This window comes from Cebus imitator, unplaced genomic scaffold (assembly GCF_001604975.1).
Source record: "Cebus imitator isolate Cc_AM_T3 unplaced genomic scaffold, Cebus_imitator-1.0 Scaffold29, whole genome shotgun sequence".
NCBI classification, from domain to species: domain Eukaryota; kingdom Metazoa; phylum Chordata; class Mammalia; order Primates; family Cebidae; genus Cebus; species Cebus imitator.
In genome coordinates, this window is record NW_016107344.1 from 10719890 (window position 1) to 10740687 (window position 20798).

General features: G+C 37.3%; 1 protein-coding gene across 7 annotated transcripts in view; it reads right to left on the reverse strand.

Annotated features, from left to right (window-relative positions):
• TBC1D4 (TBC1 domain family member 4) overlaps positions 1–20798 on the reverse strand; it is a 178210-nt gene that overhangs the window by 35611 nt on the left and 121801 nt on the right. For 3 of the 7 annotated variants that reach the window (XM_017523646.1, XM_017523645.1, XM_037736807.1), the window contains exons 6-11: positions 19287–19378; positions 18932–19042; positions 15287–15406; positions 6740–6814; positions 5176–5402; positions 3227–3391 (exon numbers count right to left, since the gene is read on the reverse strand). In XM_017523646.1, coding sequence (XP_017379135.1) covers positions 3227–3391; positions 5176–5402; positions 6740–6814; positions 15287–15406; positions 18932–19042; positions 19287–19378 — 790 coding nt within the window. Of the gene's footprint in view, positions 1–3226; positions 3392–5175; positions 5403–5631; positions 5767–6739; positions 6815–15286; positions 15407–18931; positions 19043–19286; positions 19379–20798 lie in introns of those variants that run through there. The other 4 variants (XM_037736806.1, XM_017523647.1, XM_037736805.1 and 1 more) reach the window with 3 other exon arrangements.

Below are 20798 nucleotides of genomic sequence, written 5' to 3' on the forward strand. Positions count from 1 at the left end.
CCTGCTTAAAAACAGTAACCTAACATGTTTTCAATAATTCAGGATAGCAGTCCTGGAAAAGGATGCTAAATCTGAATTTAAAATTTCAAATTAATGTGCTTTTGAAAAAAGTAATAGTATTGTTAACCTATCTCCTACCCTATCCTGTTTCCCTACTTGACTATGCATGTTTAGAAATCCATTTTATGCAACTGATAAGATATTAGGTACCCCAGTGACAACAAAATTATAACTGACAGTACTATGAACCTTCTCCCCTCAGTGTTCTGAATAGTTCCAGATATCATGGTAATTATGTATACATGATATTCTCTTTAAAACAAGTGATAATGAGAATGTAGAGTTCAGAAGCCAGTGGGGTTCAGAAACCATGCTCTTGAATATCCTTTTTCTTTGGAAATACACCCTAAAGTTTTAAGAGTAAAGGGACACGATGCATGCAACTTATTCACAAATGGCTTAGGATGAGGAAATATAGACATGTACATATATGTATGTATATATATGTAAATGGACCAAAAGTTATAAAGCAAATGTAGCAAAATATAAAAAATTGATTAACCTAAATAAAGGGTTAACAGGAATCCTCTGCAATATTTCTGACAACTTTAGTATAAATTATAAGTTATTTCAAAATACAAATGAAAAAACTCTCCAAGCTTCTAACTAGTAAATTTATGTTGAAGTGACTTACTAATTGAGATAAACCTATTAAGAGACCATTCTGTCCAACAATTTTACTACTGTGTATTTAATCATCAATAATGTATATGTAGGTACACTTAAAGACATGTACAATAATAGTGAAGACAGGACTCTTCAAAGCCAAAAACCTAGAAACAACCCATATGTCTATTCACAAAAGAACGGAAAAACTGAGATGTATTAAATGGAATACTATATACCAATAAAATGAATGAAATAAATGCTCATTAAAACAGGAATAAATCTCACAAACAAATGTCAGTGAAAGATGCAAAATAAAAGAATATTGCCTGTATCATTCCATTTATATAAAGTTCAAAACCAAGCACAGCTAATCTAGGATATCTGAGGTCAGCATGGGGATGGTGATTGGATGGGGAAATGGGAGGAGCCACAGGCATGCTGCTGGCATTCCATTTACTGACTGGGGTGAAGGAAAAACAGTGCTGTTCACTCTGTGATAATCCACTGAGCTGTGTGCTTTTAATTAGTGTCCTTTTCTGGGAAAACAATTTTTTTCAAGTATAATTTTGGCCTATTGATTTTATGCTGTCAAACTTAAAAAGTATAGAGAAGGGTACAAAAAAGTCCTCTAGGGTTTTTAGAATTGCATACAACCAAGAAAACATTAAAACATACAGAAAACAATGATTTTTAATGATCTTAGAAATTTTAAAGTTTGCCATATATTTCAATTTAGCACTTCAAACAACACTGCTGCAACACGGTGAAATTTTTCAACCTGAAACTAACGTGTATTTGCCCTGTGACTTCAATATCCTTCTATTAGAATGAGGTATAGAGGGCTTTGGGAAGCTATTGGCAAAGTAATACCAACAACTAAGCAGGAACTCCTGAAAGCAAATGAATAACCTTATATTAAACAGTATGAACAATCAGAAGCCACCACTTCTGTGCTTTACATCCTAGTCACAATTAACCTTTGATCTTCTTAATGGCCTGGTTCACTCAGGAAGGAAACTGGAATTCCCCACATGCTCACTTAACCAAAAATAACAATAAGAAAATGCAAATAGGTTTGGTTGAAAGTGTTGTGTTCTTATTAGTAGGCAGGATTACAGAGATAAGGCAATTGATATCTTTATGTATATTTCTGGTTTTCTAAATTCATATTCTATATATCTTACACTAGTTTTGTGGTTATCTCCTTTAAAATTTCCTCCCTAAGATTGTTCTTGAAAGCACTCTACAGTAAATTGTTCATATACTTTCTTCACAATAAATCAAATTCAATGTTTGAACATGACTTTGTACTAATTCAGAGGAAAGTTCAAGATCAAAATTATATTAATCCAGTATTGGTTATCTCTCTCAAAGTGAAAAAAAGGCATACATGGACAAAAGACACTCAGAGATAATTTAATAATTAGTCTAATTTAGTGAGTGAGTGCTACCTAGTTATCTGTTAACTTTTAGCATTTCTTGGGTCTAAGATAAATAGGCCAAAAGAATATCCAAGAAGATGTTAATGGCACACAGGCTAGTGGATGACATGTATTCCTCTAATGACTACAAAAATTGCCAATTATTAAACAACGAAAAACAACCCAAATATCCATCAGCAAGAGAGTGAATAAACTGCAATGTATGAAATGGAACACTATACAGCAATAAAAATGAATAAGTCAAGTTATATACAGAAGCAGGAATGAACCTCACAAACATCTACTCCACCAACAAATTTAGAAAGGTTCCCAACTAAGCCCACTACTTTCTAGAGGCTGCAGCACTCCACTAAGAATTTGAGTGATCAATATTATTGCATGTATAATTTCAATTGCTTTAAAAAGTGATTCTCCAAAAATCACTACATCTAATTTTGTGTTACTAAAAGAACAAGCAGTAAGATTTAACAGGCTATACCTTTTCCATACCGGGGATAAAAACAAAACAAAATAGAATGTTCACAAGATTCAAGAGATCCCTCATAGATCCCGTATCCTATCTCAGAGTTGCTATCAATATGATCTTGAAACCGCTGTGTGATTTATATTGAGATTCAGAAAAGTCTGTCATTGAAAACTCAAAGAAATGCCTAGGAAATATTTCTATATACTTAAAAATAAAGATATTATGGTATCTATCAGTTTAGTACAATTGTTTTCAATCAGTGCCTTTTGAATTCCATTAAATATGTCTAGAAAGCCCAAGAAAATGAAAGGCATGATTAGGGAAGCTTTGCTTAGTATATGTCAGCATCGACGTGCTAACAATACAAAGCTTAGACTTTGGAGTTTGAGAAAAAGAAACACCCAAATAATACGAAAAAACATAATTCAAAAGATAATCATGTCATCAAAAAGCTTTAAAACTACTGGTTGAAAAAGTTTTCTTAATAAAATTAATTGGAATTGAAACCAATATATTAGAAACAGATTAGAACAAGCACAACACGGGGATGCATAAATGTCACTCCAAAATTAATCAACCACTTTTTAGTAACATATTAGCATATCACTGCAGAAAATTTCGCTTTGCAAACAGAGGACACTGATCTCACCTGATTTCATTTTCATACTGTGGGGACAGTCTACCTGAATTCTGGTAAAAGCTTTTCAGGAAAGAGGGGGCAGTGAAGGAAGGGGCAGAGAAGGAAGTGTGAAGACTTGGAAGACTGGAGGAAGAATTACTCTCCTTGTGCATGCGTCGAACTGACGAAAGAGTGCTGAGTACAGAAAATACAGCAAATTTGTCTTAATTTATATTTTGGCAAAATCTTCATTCACTATGAAAAAGCATATAAACAGGTTCTTGCTATTGATTTAATCTTTCCTAAGGCTCAGTGCTGGATCTTACATTAAAAAAAAAAAAAAAAGCATGCAGTTCTCTATTTAGATAACTATGATCTAATTTCATTCTCTCATAATTTGAATTCCTTATCTGCGCAGTATTTCTCAGCATCTGTGTTTGTCTCTAAAAAATTCTTAACAAGTTGAGGACAGAAAGTATTTGTTTTCACATGCAAAAGATACTTCAAGGGAAAAAAGTAGGAAAGCACAAATAATTACAGGAAACAAGTTCCAGAAGGAAAGACTGATTATCACTAGTTCAAAGACTTTGACTATTTTAAAGATATAAACCCTTCTAAATACTTAAGAACAACATGTTTGGTTGTTAGAAGTTATCATAATGCCTTTGGCTTAACAAACATTGATGTCCGTGTTCTTTCCTGAAGACAGTGGAATTGTGCCACTATGGTTGAATTGAAAGCCCAAAATCTAGAAAATTCTTTCCATAGCAAGTTTTCACAATGACACAGAGAGCAGCTTTTTATAGTGACAGAAATTGTTTGAACTGACACATTATAAAATGTGGAAAACAGAGGGAAGAATTAAGGTATTTATCATCTAAAACGATTGATGTCTTTCATTCTTGAAAATATTTTTTCCTAGGGAAAAAAGAGTTCTATTGTCTTGAGTAAATATAAAGGAAGTGATCATTTAAATATCTTGATATACATATGAACATTTAATATCCTTTACACACACATACACCAAAAAAAAAATCTGAGAATAACGAATTCTGTTAATTTCATTTTTGTATTGTAAAATATCTCATTTTTAAATTCTGAAACATTCAGAAAACAACAATGAAAATAAAACCTTAAAAGAAATGCTGGCAAATTTGATAACACCTGATATAAAAATTAGCCTTCTCCTTTCACATCTAGCTGTATTTTTTTTTCTCTCCAACCAGCATCTTTACTTAACCCTATTTTCTGTATCAGGTTCATAGGTAAAGAAGAAAAACAAAATGAGTTCTAAGATATAAATTTGATCTGTGTTACACAGGAAGAAGGAAATCATTCCAAGTTTATCTTCTTTACTGTTTCTCACCAAATGTCAAACAACGTTTTGTTAAATTATGTTTTAAATATCACGTAAGATCATTTTTGGTGGACACTGCCCGTCAATTATGGTATATATAGTCTTCTTGATAGATATCACCTTATTCTAGATAAAATCGATAACTATTTTCATATTTAGCTTTATTATGTAACAAAATATAATCGAATATTATCTCATGTATGAAAGTAACTTGGGCGACTTTTAAAACGCTGGTATTTTATTGTAAGCTAACATGAAGTTCTACTGCTATGTTATTTTCAAATCTGCTGACTTTTTTTCTCTAGAATCATCATCAAGGCACTGAATAACATGTCATCAGCAGATTTCAGACAAAACAATTGCACAGTTATCTTGTTTCTTCCACTTTTCTAAGAGGAAAAAAAAAGGGTTTCCACCCAAATGAATTAACTCTTCTTTTTAGGTATGCCTTAACCTTGCCTGTTTCCCCTAATAAATGAGGTAACGTAATTTGTTTTGATGATATTTCTCAAAACCAAAAGTTGGCTACAGCATAAAGTCACAATCCACCCTGCCTCCAGAGTAATCAAAACTGTGTGCCATGAGAATCTAGGTCACATTCTGGAGAGAGGGTCAGACTCACCTGCACTGTTCACTGGAGCTCTGCCTCAGCAGAGGAGAACGTACACCCTGAGTCCTCCCATCCTGCAAATTCAACTTTCTCTTTGTACTTGAAGGTGGGTGGCTGAACGTGTGTGCCCGTCTTCGAAACTGCGGGGAGTCAGAATCCTCTTCCGGAAACGTTTGCCAAGCTGAGGACAGGGGGGATGCTGGCGGTGTCCCTGGTGGAGAGTCCCCTGGTGAGTAGTCCTGAAACACAAGCAGAAGGGAGCCCCTTATTTCCCATGTGGGTCATGGCAGACCTGCTAAAACACAGAGCACTCAAAAGTGACAGTGTGCCTGCCTCATCTTCCTCTTGAGTCATGACAAAACTGTGCTTTTCTCCCCCTTTTACTCAATTTATGCTGTAGGCTAATCAGTTTCACTATAACCCATTATCTTCTGATAAGCAGCTGTAATCAGTATCACCACAACTCACTTATCTTCAGGTAGACAGCTGTAAGAGCATCCATAAAGACAGCCCAGAAAGTGAAAGGCATGACAAAAAGGCAGAAGATATTCTCTTCCCTGACACTTGGAGGTGAAATGCTATAGCTACTGTACTTCTCTCACTGTTGCCAGAAAGATGAAAAAAGATCATGACCAAAAGAGGGTGGAGTCTGTGTTTCCGGATCTCCTGGCTTCCGTGACATATCAATTGCATGCTTCCTGTACTGCCAAAACAGTATTACAATGTCTAAGTGTCCAAGTCTCATGGCAAAGCCTTCCGGAAAATAAAGTCTGTTAAGTATCTTCCCTCACTGTGGATGTTTCTATCCAATTACATGTTCCCTGAGGTAAATTTCTTTTAAAGCACATGAAAAACAGGAAATGAATGAAAACCGAGCTATGCTGGAATGTGTCTCATATTGCATGGGGAGACATCATAAATCTTTCCATTTAGACAGGTATGCTGTTAAAACTTTCCAGAATGGGCACCACTGTAGAAATGTTTAGCTTGATAACATGGGTTAGTGATAATAGGCTCATAGCTGGAATAAGTCCCCACTTCCATCAACAGAAAGCTGAATAGAAACCTTTTAATATATTTCCACTTAAAAAAAAATAGGTTGCATGTGCCTCAGGTGACATGCTGTACTGCAGGAAGCAGGAAACCAAACCTATTGAGAGTTGTCAATGAGATAAAGAAGATCCCAGTGTTGCAGCTAAAAAGATAAAAAAAAAAAAAAATGAGAGGGAAAAGTACCATGGAAAGGGAACAAAAAAAATCACTGTACAAGTAAACTAATCAGTAAGACATGGCTCATTTTTACAAGGCTTTGGATCAATAGTTGATCAAACACTGCTGTCCAAAGCATACTATCTCTAATCAATAAAAAGCCTAACAGAGCACAGTTAGCCTGTAAGGGAATAAAGAGCTACATGCTAATGCCTAGAATCTTCTTTTTTAAAATAATAAAGTCTCAAATATTTACTTTTTAAAAAGCTGTAAAGCATTCATAATAAAGTAATGGAGCATGCATATTACCGTATCAGTGCTGACTTTGTTAAGCTGCAATTAGTGTAAACGAGCTGTAGTTAGATACCTTCTCTGAGGCAAGACTGTTGGACCGTTCAAAACTGTCCACACTTCCCAGCCGACCTCTCATTCTGTTAGCTCCCTGAGTGAAAAGAATAAAATGAAATGCTTTATGTAATTTAAAATTTTACTTCAAAACTATAAAAGGTAGTTCCAGGTGGCTTCTTAATGTTAGCATTAAATTAATCCTTTTGTGGTTCACTCAAATTTGTTGGCTATATTAATAGTCATTATAGCATGGTAAAAAGAACTTTTCCTGAACTATTTCCATTATTTCGAAATCAGCTGTTAGGTAACTAGATACTCAGACCAAGCTTTTTTGAAGTTAGTTTGGTTACAGGATTACATATTATTCATCCGTAAGTCCAGTGAGGGCCCTATTAACTCTGCCTCAGATTCAAATATGGAAGATACAGTGGAACAAACAAAAATGCTATGCAGAAAATGACTTAATGCATATAACCCAGATCAACACACCATAATTCACATTGTAGGATTATAATTATCACCAGTTAAAAACAACATAGAAGAAAGCACATTCTAAAATTTATAGGTTTTGTTTCATTCATTATTGCATAATCTAAAATGATTTCAATAAATCATTTAATTCTGGAAGACTCGATATCAGTCCGCTTCAATACTGGTGAATTGGTTATCGACTTTTTTCCACACAGTCCTTTTGTGTGAATTTTACAAATGATCTCAGAAAGAGATCTAAGAGACCACCTAAGATCTAAGAAACCCAAGAACCCACGAGATCATTTTGCCTGTTCCCCTCACTTTAGGAAGAAACTGAGGTCAACTATAGAAGGAAAGCAGATGCAAGTCAGGTTGGAAACTTCATCATCCACAAGATCTTAAAAGACAAAACACACACTGAGGAGTTCAACACCACTCTAGAACATGTGGTGACGTTCTAAAACAGAATGAGTGGAAACACCAGTCACCTCCGTGTGACAGTGACCCTGTGAAATTTTTAAAAAATGCGTAACATTTGCATCATACTTTCCAGGCTTAAAGTCTATCTCCAAACATCCTTGGGTTTATTTGTGGGGTGGTAATAAGAGGGGGCTGAATTTCATTTTAATTTTTAATCAAAGCAATATCAGCACAAAATGTCAAAAGTGAAATTGTGCTATCAAGCTTGTAATGAGAAGTGGTGGTCACCAACCCCTTTGTAGCACTTTGAATCCCACTCCCCAAAAGCAAACTTGGAATTATTTATATTGATATGTATGGTATTCAGCTTATTCTATCGTTCCTTAAGTTTTCTATTTTAGAAACTATCTATTGACTTCCTAACTCTGGAAGATGAAACTTTAATATTCTTACTTCATTATACACTCAGTTCCACCACGCCACACACACACACCCCTCTCTTGCCCTCTTCCTTCAATATAGTTACATCACGAACTTTGGTTACATTAGTACTTTGTGCTTATATTCTTATGACTCTGTAAATATCGTCTGCAGCTGAGCTACATATTTTACTATGATTATGTCTGATTACACCTCATATCTTGTATATTTTGTTCTTCATGAAGTTAGTGACTACTTCAGCAATCACAAATTTATTACAAAACTCTCCTACAGTTCACAATATGTCAAATATCACCACATAAACCATCAATTACAACTCCTTCCACCCTCCCTCCCTCCCTCTGTTCCTCCCTCCCTCCCTCCCTCTCTCTCTCTCTCTCTCTCTCAATTTTATTTTTTTTTAAGCTACCATTATGGGGACCTCTGTGTTTCTGCCGCAATCTGGACATGTTACAATGTAGGCTTGCTCTACAAATCTTCCTAGGATTTCCCTTCACTATCAACCCCGAAATTTCCTTTGACCCTCTCCTCTGTTGGAATTTCTGTTTCCTTGGTTCCATGTCTTCTCCTTTTTTCATTTACTTCCTCATTTTGGTGAGGCACATTTTCCTGGTGCTTTCTGAGAAAGGGAGAGTGGGAACTAAGTTTTTTAAAAAATGTGCAAGTCCATAAATGTCATTAGTCTACGCTTGTATTTCATTAATAGTTTGCCTAGATATTGTATATCATAGCGGTTAGAAATTTTGCTTCCAAGTATCTTAGCATTGCTCAAATGTCCTTTGGTTGAGAAGTCTAAAGCCATTGTGATTCTAGAGCATGTGTGTTTGACATGTTGTTTCTCTTCGGAACAGAATCTAAGTTTGCCCTTGGGCATTGAGAAATTTCACAACGTGCCTTAACGTGACTTTTACTCAGTCACTCTGTTGTGTACTTTCTGAGCTCACTAAGTCTGGAAACTCAGGCTCTTTAGCTCTGAGAAATTTTTAAAATTATTTCGTTCAAAATTTCCTTGTAGGCATTTTTTCTTACTGGAAGTCTTACTGTTTGGCTCCTGACCGATCCTTTAACTTTGTACCCGGTTCTCCTATTTTCCATTTCTTTGTCCTTTTGCTCCATTTTCTGAAAGGATTTTTTTCAACTCAGTTTCCAAGCCTTCTATTGAACTTTTCTTTTTAGATCTACTATTAGAAAGTTTTAGCAGTTCTTTCTTGTTTTCAAATGACTAGGTTTTATTTACAGAATCCTGTCTTGTTTCATAAAGCAGTATTTATTCTTATCTGTATGTATTATAGCTTTATCTCCAATGGCTTACTATATCATAAGTACAACAATGATAAAATAGCTGCACCGAATATTGTTGAATGCTTATCACGTGCCATACACTATGTGAAGCATTCTGCACTGCATTCACTCACTCAGTCCTCATCACAATTGTGAGGTAAGTATAGTTATTTAGCCCATCTTCACAGATAGAGACTGAGGTTCTGAAAGATTACATTGCCCAAGTTTACACAGCTATCTATATGCCAATCTGGTTATCTCAGAGAGGTTGTTTGGTCATAACAGACAAAGTAGTCAGATGGGTATCAAACCATTCCAATTATTAGAAAAACAACTGAAATTTCATCACCGATTTTACTCATAGTGGTGTTTTACCCACATGTGCTTTCTTTGTGCACAAAGAAAAACAAAGTTACTTTAAAATTATACTCTACCACTTCACACATTTCAACAAGTAAAGATGTGGATGTTATTCTGAAGAAAGTAGAAAATGAGGACTATTTTCAAAATAACTTGCACTTTATATTAGTAAATATTGGCTTGGCATGGTGGCTCATGCCTATAATTTTAGCTCATTAGGAAGCTGAGGCGGGAGGAATGCCTGATCCCAGGAGTTCAAAACCAGCCTGGACAACATGGCAAGACCCTGTCTCTACAAAAAATGAAAAGAAAATTTGCCAGGCTTGGTGGTATGTGGCTGTGGTCCTAGCTACTTGGGAGGCTGAGGCGGGAAGACTGCTTCAGCCCAGGAGTTTGAGGCCACAGTGAGCTATGATCACACCACTGCACTCCAGCCTAGGTGACAAAGCAAGACCCTATCTCAACAAAATAAAATAAAATTTATATTTGTAAATACTCTGTTTTGGAAAGCAGCTGAAAAAGAAAATAAAAAACAGCCACTACAATACATGATTCTGATTTTCACCTTTGAACAGACAGCTTTTTCTGTTTTACCACATTATGATTTGCTAATTCATGTGTCAGGCTCTTTCCCTTGGGCCTGCTCTTTAGTAGTTAATGAGCTGAGCTTCCAAGCATTTTTAAAAAATGGATCCTATTTCATAAACAACTACAGTTAGCTATATAAAATATTTTGACATTTAAAAAGGGAAGCAATTATCAACTAAACTCTGTAACTGCAGTGTGAATTTTCTACGATCCAACTCAGCAGGAAACAAAAGACAAGTTTTAGAAGTACACAAAACCTCTTTTGCTATGTAACCTTGAATACAACATGGGGAGCTGCCAACGTGCCCAACAAGTGCATTCTGCAGCACATGGTACAAGCAAGACCTTGTTGGGTCACAAAATGTATGTCCCTTGGCATCACTCTGGGAAACAAAAGCTACAGTATCCACTTTTATCAAAACTGATGGCTGTGCCCTTGCTGAAGGTGTCATTACAGCAATTGAAGGCATGCGAAAAAAGACTTCAAAGTTGGCACTGCAGGTATTATGCAGGATGCCAAGGTACTAAATGGAGACAAAATAACACCTTAAATACCCTTTGCCATTTTGTAAATGACAGAGGTTTTGAGCTTACCACTGAATATACCACCTCATATCTATAATGTGATATTTCCCTAACATACTAACATTTAATCCTCACAATTACATGAGGCAAGTGGGTATTCATATGTCCATTTCACAAATGAGAAAACTAAGGCTTAGAAAACGCAAATAATTTATCCAGGATCTTAAATGTAAAATCTGCTAGGGCCAGGTATTACATTCAGTTACCTGACACCTACTTAAATGGTCTTTTCTGCTAAAATTTTCACTAAACACCGTATTCAATTCAGGTGGCTGATGCTGTTTCTGATGCTCGTGCTTTAAGAATTACACTTCCCCATTTATTTTATTGCATTTTAGGTTTTGGGGTACATGTGAAGAACATGCAAGATATGACACAAAGGCTGCCTTTTCAGCTCTAAACTGCCTCTCCAGATGTATTAGTCCATTTTCATGCTGCTAATAAAGACATCTATCCACTGAGCAAAATCTTAAAAAAAAAAAAAAAAAAGAATTGCACTTCCCTTAAGTAAGTGTAATTGCATCAGCATCATCCCGAGGGCTTGTTAAAACCCAAATTACTAGACCCCACCCCTAGAGTTTCTGATTAAGAAGGTCTGGGGTGAGGACCAGGATTTTACTAATTTATAAATTTTAAAGGAAAAAGGCATAAATATTTTATAAAATTTGCGTCAGCATACTTCTGACAAATCTCCTAGATGTTCCATTCTGAGATTCAGTTTTCCACTGATAAAATAATGGCATTCACAATTTACCATGCTTGCTGCAGGGCTTCTGTTAAAGTTAGAAGGATCTCTATAATTTTTTTTTTTTTTTCAGAATCCATGCTTTATTTAGCTTTGCATCTATTTGGCCTAACAAAATATCAGACACAAATGGATATCAAGGGATCTCTATCATCAAGAGAATAACCAGGAAAGTATTTTGAGCCATAACAAAGAAACGAAACTAGGAACACCGGATATCAGAAGTTATTGGGTCCTAATGCTCTGTTGTACAAGCATGGAAAAACTCAAAATGTATCCAAGTATTTAACTAAACATATTCTTATAATGCTATTAAGGTTAAACAGATTGAAATAATATTTTTAAAAACAATATGCATTTGCAAATAAGTGGTTAATTCAAAGTTCCTCTCAAAGTCTAAGAATTTATATCACTCATTTGCCTCTTTAAAGACATTTAGAGATCACTAAGGAAGACATTTATAGACTGAAGATGAAATTTTCTTTGTGTATTAACATAAAGGACAGAAGACTTTAAAAAGTCATCAAGGAGGCCAGGCACAGTGGCTCACGCCTGTAATCCCAGCACTTTGGGAGGCCGAGGTGGGTGGATCACGAGGTCAGGAGTTCAACACCAGCCTGGCCAAGATGTTGAAATCCTGTCTCTACAAAAAATACAAAAATTAGCTGGGCGCAGTGGCACGTGCCTGGAATCCCAGCTACTCAGGAGGCTGAGGCAAGAGAATTGCTTGAACCTGGGAGGCGGAGGTTGCAGTGAGCCGAGATCGCGCCATTGCACTCCAGCCTGGGTGACAGAGTAAGACTCCGTCTCAAAAAAAAAAAAAAAAAAAAATGTTATGAAGGGTACAATTTGAAACTTAGTTCACAGGAGTTACGAACCAGTCTTACTACGTGGTTTTCACAGGCAGTGTGGTGGGTTCAGAAAAGAGCCCTTATTGATGATCATTCGGATCCATTAATAACCTGAGCTATTTATTAACACATGAAAACAGCAAGCAGAAAAAATAAATTTTAAAAAATGCCCCGGGTGGGCTTTGTGAGTTATGTGTGATAAGCTGATTTAAAGCGATCACTTTGTTTCTCTTTTTTCATTTTGAAACAATCTCAAATGCAGAGGAAAGTTACAAGTGTAGTACAAAAATGTTCTTTTCCCGCAAGGATTTACACATAAGTTACCAACATAAAACTCCATTACCCTGAACTACTTTACTGTGTATTTTGTATAAACAAGGACATTCTCCAATATAACTAAAATACAACTTTCAAAACCAGGACACTGACATTGATACAGTAACACTACTGAATTTTCAGACTTCACGCCAATTCCATCAGTTGTCCCAATAATGGCTTTTAGGGCAAAAGGATCCAATTCATGATCTGCCATTCCACTTAGTTTTTCTGTTTCTTTAGGGTCCTTCAATCTGGAATTATTCCTCAACCTTTTCTTGACTTTCTTGAAGACAACAGGTTTGTTATTTTGTAGAGTCTACCTCAATTTGGGTTTGTTGACATTTCCCCATGATTAGATTCAGGCACTGCCTATTTGGCAAGAATACCACAGAAGCAGTTCTGTTTATTATCAGGTGACACAGGACTGAAATTTGTCCCACTGCCGATGATGTTCAATTTGATCGCTTCATTAGGGTGGTGTCTGCCAGCCTTCTCCATTGTAAAGTTATTTTCCCATTAGTAATTAACAAATATTAATTACATACAGCAAATAACTTCTTTATGATCAAACTTTCAATATATTCATTTATTTTTCATATCAGAAAGTAGTTTCCTATTTTATACAACAGGTTAGGGTCTCTATTGCTATCATTTACGTTAATTCCTTTCTCCCTGGATCCCACTATCCTTAAGACATTTACTTACTTGATCAGTCCCTGTATGTATAGACCCATCTCCACAATGGCCACTGCACAGACACTTCAGGCTGTGCCGCTCCATGCTGGGGCTGCCACCCCGACACATGCACATCCTCAGCCTGCTCAGGCGCCCGTCCCTGTGAATACCCACTCCCCTCCACTGTGGCTCCGACACCCCGCACTGGGCCTTCCCTCTGCCAGCCTGCTGCCTCTTGTGACCTCCCCCAGGTTCCCCTTCTCTGCTGATTCCCTCCTCACTGCGAGAGGCTCCCACACCCTGCATCAGGCCACCCCTATGTTCCACACCCCATTAGGACAGTCTCCCTGCTCTGAGCCACCATGGGTCACCCTTGCCACAGCCCAGACATCCACCTAACTTGACCTCACCTAACAGCTCTAAGATAGAATTGTTCAGGAAGAGGAAAATGATAGTGAAGGGGAACCAGTTTGCTTATTTTAAAATGGAATATATACACGTACTAATATATAAATTTCTATTAATTTTATATAAAATTTTATATATAATTATAGCCTGAAGTGTCTGTGCAGTGGCCATTGTGGAGATGGGTATATACACACAGGGACTGATCAAGAGGAAAATCAAATTGAAAGAGAACCATTTTGCTAATTTCAAAATGGAATATATACATTTACTAATACATAAATTTCTATTAATTCATACTTTGTTCAGCACTTCCTCTAAGTTCCTAAGAATGGCTGATATGGTTTGGATCTGTGTCTCCACCCAAATCTCATGACAAATTGTAATTTCCAATGTTGGAGTTGGGGCTTGGTGGGAGGCGCCTGGATCCCGGGGATGGATTTCTTAAGAATGGTTCAGAAAATCCCCTTGGTGCTGTTCCCATGATAGTGAGTTATCATGAGATCTGGTTGTTTACAAATGTGCAGCACCTCCTCATTCTCTCTCTCCTGTTCTTGCTCCCACCATGTGAGATGTCTCATTCCCTCTTTGCCTTCCACCATGACCAGAAGCTTCCTGAGGCCTCTCCGGAAGCAGAAGCCACTATGCTTCCTGTATAACCTCCAGAACTCCGAGCCAATGAAAACTCTTTTCTTTATAAATTACCCAGTTTCAGGTATTTCTTTATAGAATGTGAGAATAAACTGATATAATGGGAAAAAGAAGAATTTCTTTATAACATTCTATGAGAAATGATTTTTAAAGCTCTTACAGTATTGAGCATCAATACTGTATTGAGTATTCTATTTCACCTTTTCTACACATATACACATATTGCTATTACTAAATCTCTATTGCTCAAATTCAAATAAAGGCCCCAGAATAAATCTTGATCTGAGAGGGAAACTTATTATGAAAGATCATTTTGGGCTGGGCATGGTGGTTCACAAAGTGCTGTAATCCCAGCACTTTGGGAGGCCAAGGCAGGTGGATCACCTGAGGTCAGGAGTTTGAGACCAGCCTGACCAACATGGTGAAACCCTGTCTCTATTAAAATACAAAAATTAGCTAGGTGATGTGGTATGCCCCGGTAATCTCAGCTATTCGGAAAGCTGAGGCAGGAGAATCACGTGAACCTGGGAAATGGAGGTTGCAGTGAGCCAAGATTGCGCCATTGCACTCCAGCCTGGGTGATAAGAGTAGAACGCTGTCTCAAAAAAAAGAAAAAAGAAAGAAAAATCTTTTTGATAACAACTAATTTTTAAAAGTTATCTTAGGTTTTTACTTTTTTTTTTTTTAATGGAAATCTGTGAACCAGTTGAGACTGAAGCTGAACTGTTAGAAAACACAGACATACATACTTAAAAGACCATCAGTGCAATCTTACCCTTGAGAAGATATTTTCCAGGGAGCTAGTTAAGGATCTCTTAGCTTTATTTTTCAGAATGTCAAGTTTGAACCTTCCACTGCTTGTTGCATTTTCTGGGATTGTACTATTTGAAATAGTCTAAAAAAAGAAAAACAGATGCATTTTAGTTTGGAAATACTCAAGATTAAATGAGACTTTAATTATAGGCTTAAAACTAAGCTATTAAAAAAAACACAAGAATTCTTCAGTGGCTCAAATAAGCAATAATTTAGGTCCCACATTGTGAACACAATGATTATAAGGAAAGGGGTTTAATTTTTAATATTTTAAGTAATAAAAAGACGGACGCAAAATATTTCCTTCATGACTTTCCTTTCCATGACTACATTCCTGATGCATTTAGCAAAAATTATACTTGAGATGTCGATTTTTCTGCTGCTATTCTGATTAACATCTATAACCATCCCTTTCTAAGATGGATATTTTATTCCAAATTACCAAGGAAATCACAGAACACAAGTTCCAAAGAACAAAGCATTTTCCAAACAAAACTGGATTCTGCTAATGCCTCTGTTATAATTCCATTTTCATTGGTGAGTGGGTCATTTATCGCTTAGATCACAAGTATAGAATCAAGCTGTGTGAGAATCTACCATGTGTCCACTATTTTAGGTTCTCCATGTATTTTATCCCATTGAAGTAGGCAGCTACTGTGTATATCACACGGTCCTTAGTAGCAGAAAACTTTCAATCAAGGAACCTTATGATTTGCCTGGGGAGGAAATAGCAACACAAAGCACGTGTAAGTGTCAAATACGAAAGCAGGAAGTTCGCTGTGGGTCTAAGCAGCCAGGAAGAAAAGAATACACAGGATTCAGACAGGCAGGAAGAAAGGGATGAAGACTTCCCCAGAAACTGGAGATAGTTGTTGGCAAAATGCTAAATTCTGCTTAAGGGACACAGAGTCAGTGCACGTATTTGGTTAAAATATTATTTTCCGTTACTTTTAATGGCAAAAACTGCAATTACTTTTGCACCTGCCTAATAGAAGGGAGAAGTAGAAGGTAACATGAGAAAGTCAGGCTGGAAAAAAAAACCTTGAATGTTCTTAAGTGCCAGGTAAACAGGAAGAATTCGTAATCCAAACTTATAACCCGAGGGAAATCCCTGTGATTGTCATGTTTTAGGGAGAGTTATCTAAAAGGAGTGTTTAAAAACACACCTAAAAAACTGGAAAATCAGAGGCTGAAAGATCAAACTGAACTGGAGGCTTCAGCAGAGTCTACGTAGGAGGCAATAAGGGCCCACATTAGTACCCGCTCCATCAAATCAGTTAAGAAGTTACAGATGCAAGAAAGGCCCGCCAAGAAAGGAAAGGAGAGGAGAGAAAACAATGGGTATGAATGTGGGCTGGATGGGGCTTAGGTATGTATAAAACACTGGGATCACTCATTATTCTACGGCTTCCAGATAAACAAATGTGGCAAAAACAGAAAATTGTATGGACACTCAGCAAATATAAGACACACAGTAGCGGCTCAGTAAATACCACTTGAATAAATGGAAGGAAATGAAGGAGAGGAAAGAAGGGCGGGGGAGGGGAAACACACTGACTCTGTGTCCCTTAAGTAATCAATTTCTTTGTGATGATATCTCCATCACAAAGAAATGCACGTCATGTACATCCTCCTTTAACTTCAAGTCCACACGAAAGCTCACGTCTCCATAGTTATACGCAACTTCCTCTACAGGCACCAAATGTTATCAATCTCCACATTTATCACCTCAAGTTCCTCTGTGGGCACCAAATCCATTTTTCTAATTGAATTTGAAATACATTTCAAATTGAACTCTTTTTATTCTCATCCCCTGCCCTGCTCTTGTCTGCTTTCTGTATTTCCTGGCTGTTTCATCAAGTTTCCCCACATCGGAAACCCTGACATTGTTCACAGAAACTCCCTCTCCCTTCCTTTACAGATTCTTCCAATCACTAAATCCTAATGCCGTCTAAATAGCTCTTCACTCACAGTTCCTTCCTCACTTCTCTAGGGCTGTAGCTCAGCCTCTCTCCTGAGTCAAATAAATGCTTCAAGACAAAATTATTCAAGCTACTTATGTACCAATGCTACCTCTAACTTGTGCATACACCACTATACAAATCCCATGATATTTTATTTGGTTTCATGTTGGTTTCTCCTCCTAAACAGGAAGATGGCAGGAAAGGGTTGTCATTATTCTTCACCGTTGCCTGGTATACAGTCTGTACCCATAAAGATTTCTGCAATTATTAAATCACTTATCACATATTCTATTAAAACATTCTCCCAACTGGAGAATATGACTTAGTCCTGCCACCCTCAACCCCCTCACCCAGCAACCTCCCCAACAAATCAGAAGAAGAGCAGAATTTTCTCTTTGTGGTGCAAATCTGATCTTCTCACTCCCTTACTTGAAATCCTTCCATGACAAAGTCAGGCTTACCACTTAAGGCCCTTCCTCACCTCATTCTGCCTATCATCCCAGCCTTGTTTCCCCCACCAATCCCCAAGCATAACCTCAAAACCAGCACCTCCTTCTAGTGCCTGCATGGAGGAAGTTCGGGCTCGCCACTACATAACTTTGTGTTCTATGTTCGTTTCTTAAAGTACAGTTCCTCAACTGTTCTGAGAGCAAGCTTTATGTCCCCTAAAATTCCAGCTCCCCCAAAACATCCTTCCTCTCGAATTCCTCTCCTTTTACTCTGCACTCCAGCTCCAAAGCAAAGACACAGCTACTTTTGCACTCACTATAGATTCATTTTTAAAGCCACTTATTGACTTTATTCTATGTATCTATTGATCTGTTTGCATTTCCCTTTCAAATATTTGTGCTGTTCTCTGGAGGGGACGTGATTCATTCGTCAGTTTTTTTGTCACCCTTAACCATCACATAGTTTAACTCATAGAAGGTTCTCAAAAAGTGCTTGTTCCATGACTAAACGAACGACTGTGTACTAACAATATGTGATTTGTTCTGAATATAGTGAAATAAAGACATAACCTGAATCAGTGTTATCAAGAGCTAATAGTTCATAATGCTTTGATGTTACTGCTGGTGGTCCTGCTTTTTCTATATGTAGCAGAGGACAAATTCTAAACTACATGCACAAAAATACCATCCCTCAGTTTGCAGCTAGGGTACCATTTACACGATATTACTGCTGTTTCACCATTTGGGTTATCTCCACCATTTTTTTTAATTGTACTTTAAGTTCTGGGGTACATGTGCAGAACATGTAGGTTGGTTACACAGCTATACATTCATATGAACTGGAAATAAAATAATAGATTACTATAAAAATAATGTATATTCATTCTAAATCATGAACATGTACTATTAATTACTATTAATGCTTTTTATTTTTTTTTTACCAAAACCCACAAATTTTTTAAATTTTAAAACCATCATTAGTTTAGCTCCATGTGTCAGTGCCTGCTAAAATTTCCTATAAAACTACTAAAATGCTCAGGGGGAGGAGGACAGGAAACTCTGATAGGACTTTAGCTCTGAAGAACACGAGAATACAGAGGGAAGAATCTCCTCCCACATCCATTGTCCTATTTTAACAAAATTCATAAACAACAACAACAACAAAAGTAGGTCAAGGAGGAAATGCCTTCTCACCGATGGGCCTTCCCCGATATGCATGTGTGTCTTCTGCTTGGCTTCACACAGCTGCCTCAGGTGTAAAATCACGAGTTCATTTTCTTCCTGGTCACTGACTGGCTTCATTTTCTGTTCAACAGACAACCCAAACAGAAGGTGTATGGCAACACACCTTCTCTCCTTTTATTCTGTCTGGCAGGCAAACGTAAATCAAGCTCAGAGTTTTAACTTCGCTCAGAAGCAAACGTACAGTGGCATTCTAGCTCTACCCAAAGGTACTCTATAGGAAGCAGCATGAAAACAGGAACACATAAAAACAGGATCCAATTCTCATTCCCTATGTCTTATTTATGAGACCCACAAATAATGTTACCTGAACTCTTTCAAAGATGTCAGCTTGCTCATTATCTGTCAGTGATGAGAGATGCCTCTGTATGACCAGCTTGGCTCTTGGCGGGTAGAGACCTAAGGAAAATGATGAGGGAAGGTATTAAACAGAGTCTAGCAGCAGAGATCCAGGAGCAGAGAACGCATTACACTTCACCTTTTCCCAGGCAGACTCTGAACTTAAATCTTCTCAAGGAGACGTGTTCCTGCCTATTAAGAAACCTTGGAACACTACACAGAAATGATTAAAACGAGATGAAAAACCTCTCCACCAAAATCAACAGCTCCCTGCAGTGATCTCGGCACTAAAATTACTAACGACAGGCCGGGCGTGGTGGCTCACGCCTGTAATCCCAACACTTTGGGAGGTGAAGCAGAGTGTTTGGAAACTTTTCCTCTAGTTCTCATTCAGTACTGCACAGGAGTTTAAAACAGGCCTGGTGACAGTGTGGCCACAGTATGGCAGCACTGTGTACATTCTGACAAGCATGAAGCAAATTCTAGTTCTTTTAAACCCCATTTCTATAAAAATACAAAAATTAGCCTGTAATCCCAGCTACTCAGGAGGCTGAGGCAGGAGAACTGCTTGAACCGGGAGGCGGAGGTTGCAGCGAGCCAAGATGGAGCCGCTGCACTCCGGCCTGGGCAACAAAGCGAGACACCATCTAAAAAAAAAAAAAAAAAAAAAAAATTACTAACAACAAACTTCTAAACAGTACTGAGCATAGCCAGGTACCACTTTACACTAACAAACAACCACCATAGAAACTGATGGATGATTGAACCTAAGACCTCACATGGAAACAAAAGCTAAAGACTAGCCTTGGCCAAAAATTTTAAGCTTACAACTTGACATTAAAAGAAGAAAGAACAAGAAATAATATTAAAGGCAATACTACAGCTTAGACAGTGATCTCTTCCCCTGATACAGCTCTTGTTCTATGAGAATAGTTTTAAGAATAGCATTAGTATTTAGTGAGCTTTCAATGTTATTATTTTCTCAGGAAATTATTTACTTCTTTATATCATGATATTCATAAACCTATCCTATTCTTACACGTAATTTATATTAAGTCCTTGAGGAAACCTTTTTTCATGAAGAGGTTGTTTTTATACTTTTTTAAAAAAAGAACGTTTAATTTATATTTGCAGTAATTCAACAGATCATCCATTTTTAAAGAACAGATTTCTCTTTCTTCAAAAGAAGATTGAAAGAGGCCAGGTGCAGTGGCTCACACCTGTAATCCCAGCACTTTGGGAGGCCAAGGCAGGCAGGTCACGAAGTCAGGAGTTTGAGACCAGCCTGACCAACATGGTGAAACCCCATCTCTACTAAAAACACAAAAATTAGCCGGGCATGGTGGTGCACGCCTATAATCCCAGCTGCTCAGGAAGCTGAGGCAGGAGAATCGCTTGAACCCAGGAGGCAGAGGTAGTAGTGAGCTGAGATCAGGCCACTGTGCTCCAGCCTGGGCAACAGAGCAAGAGTCCATGTCAA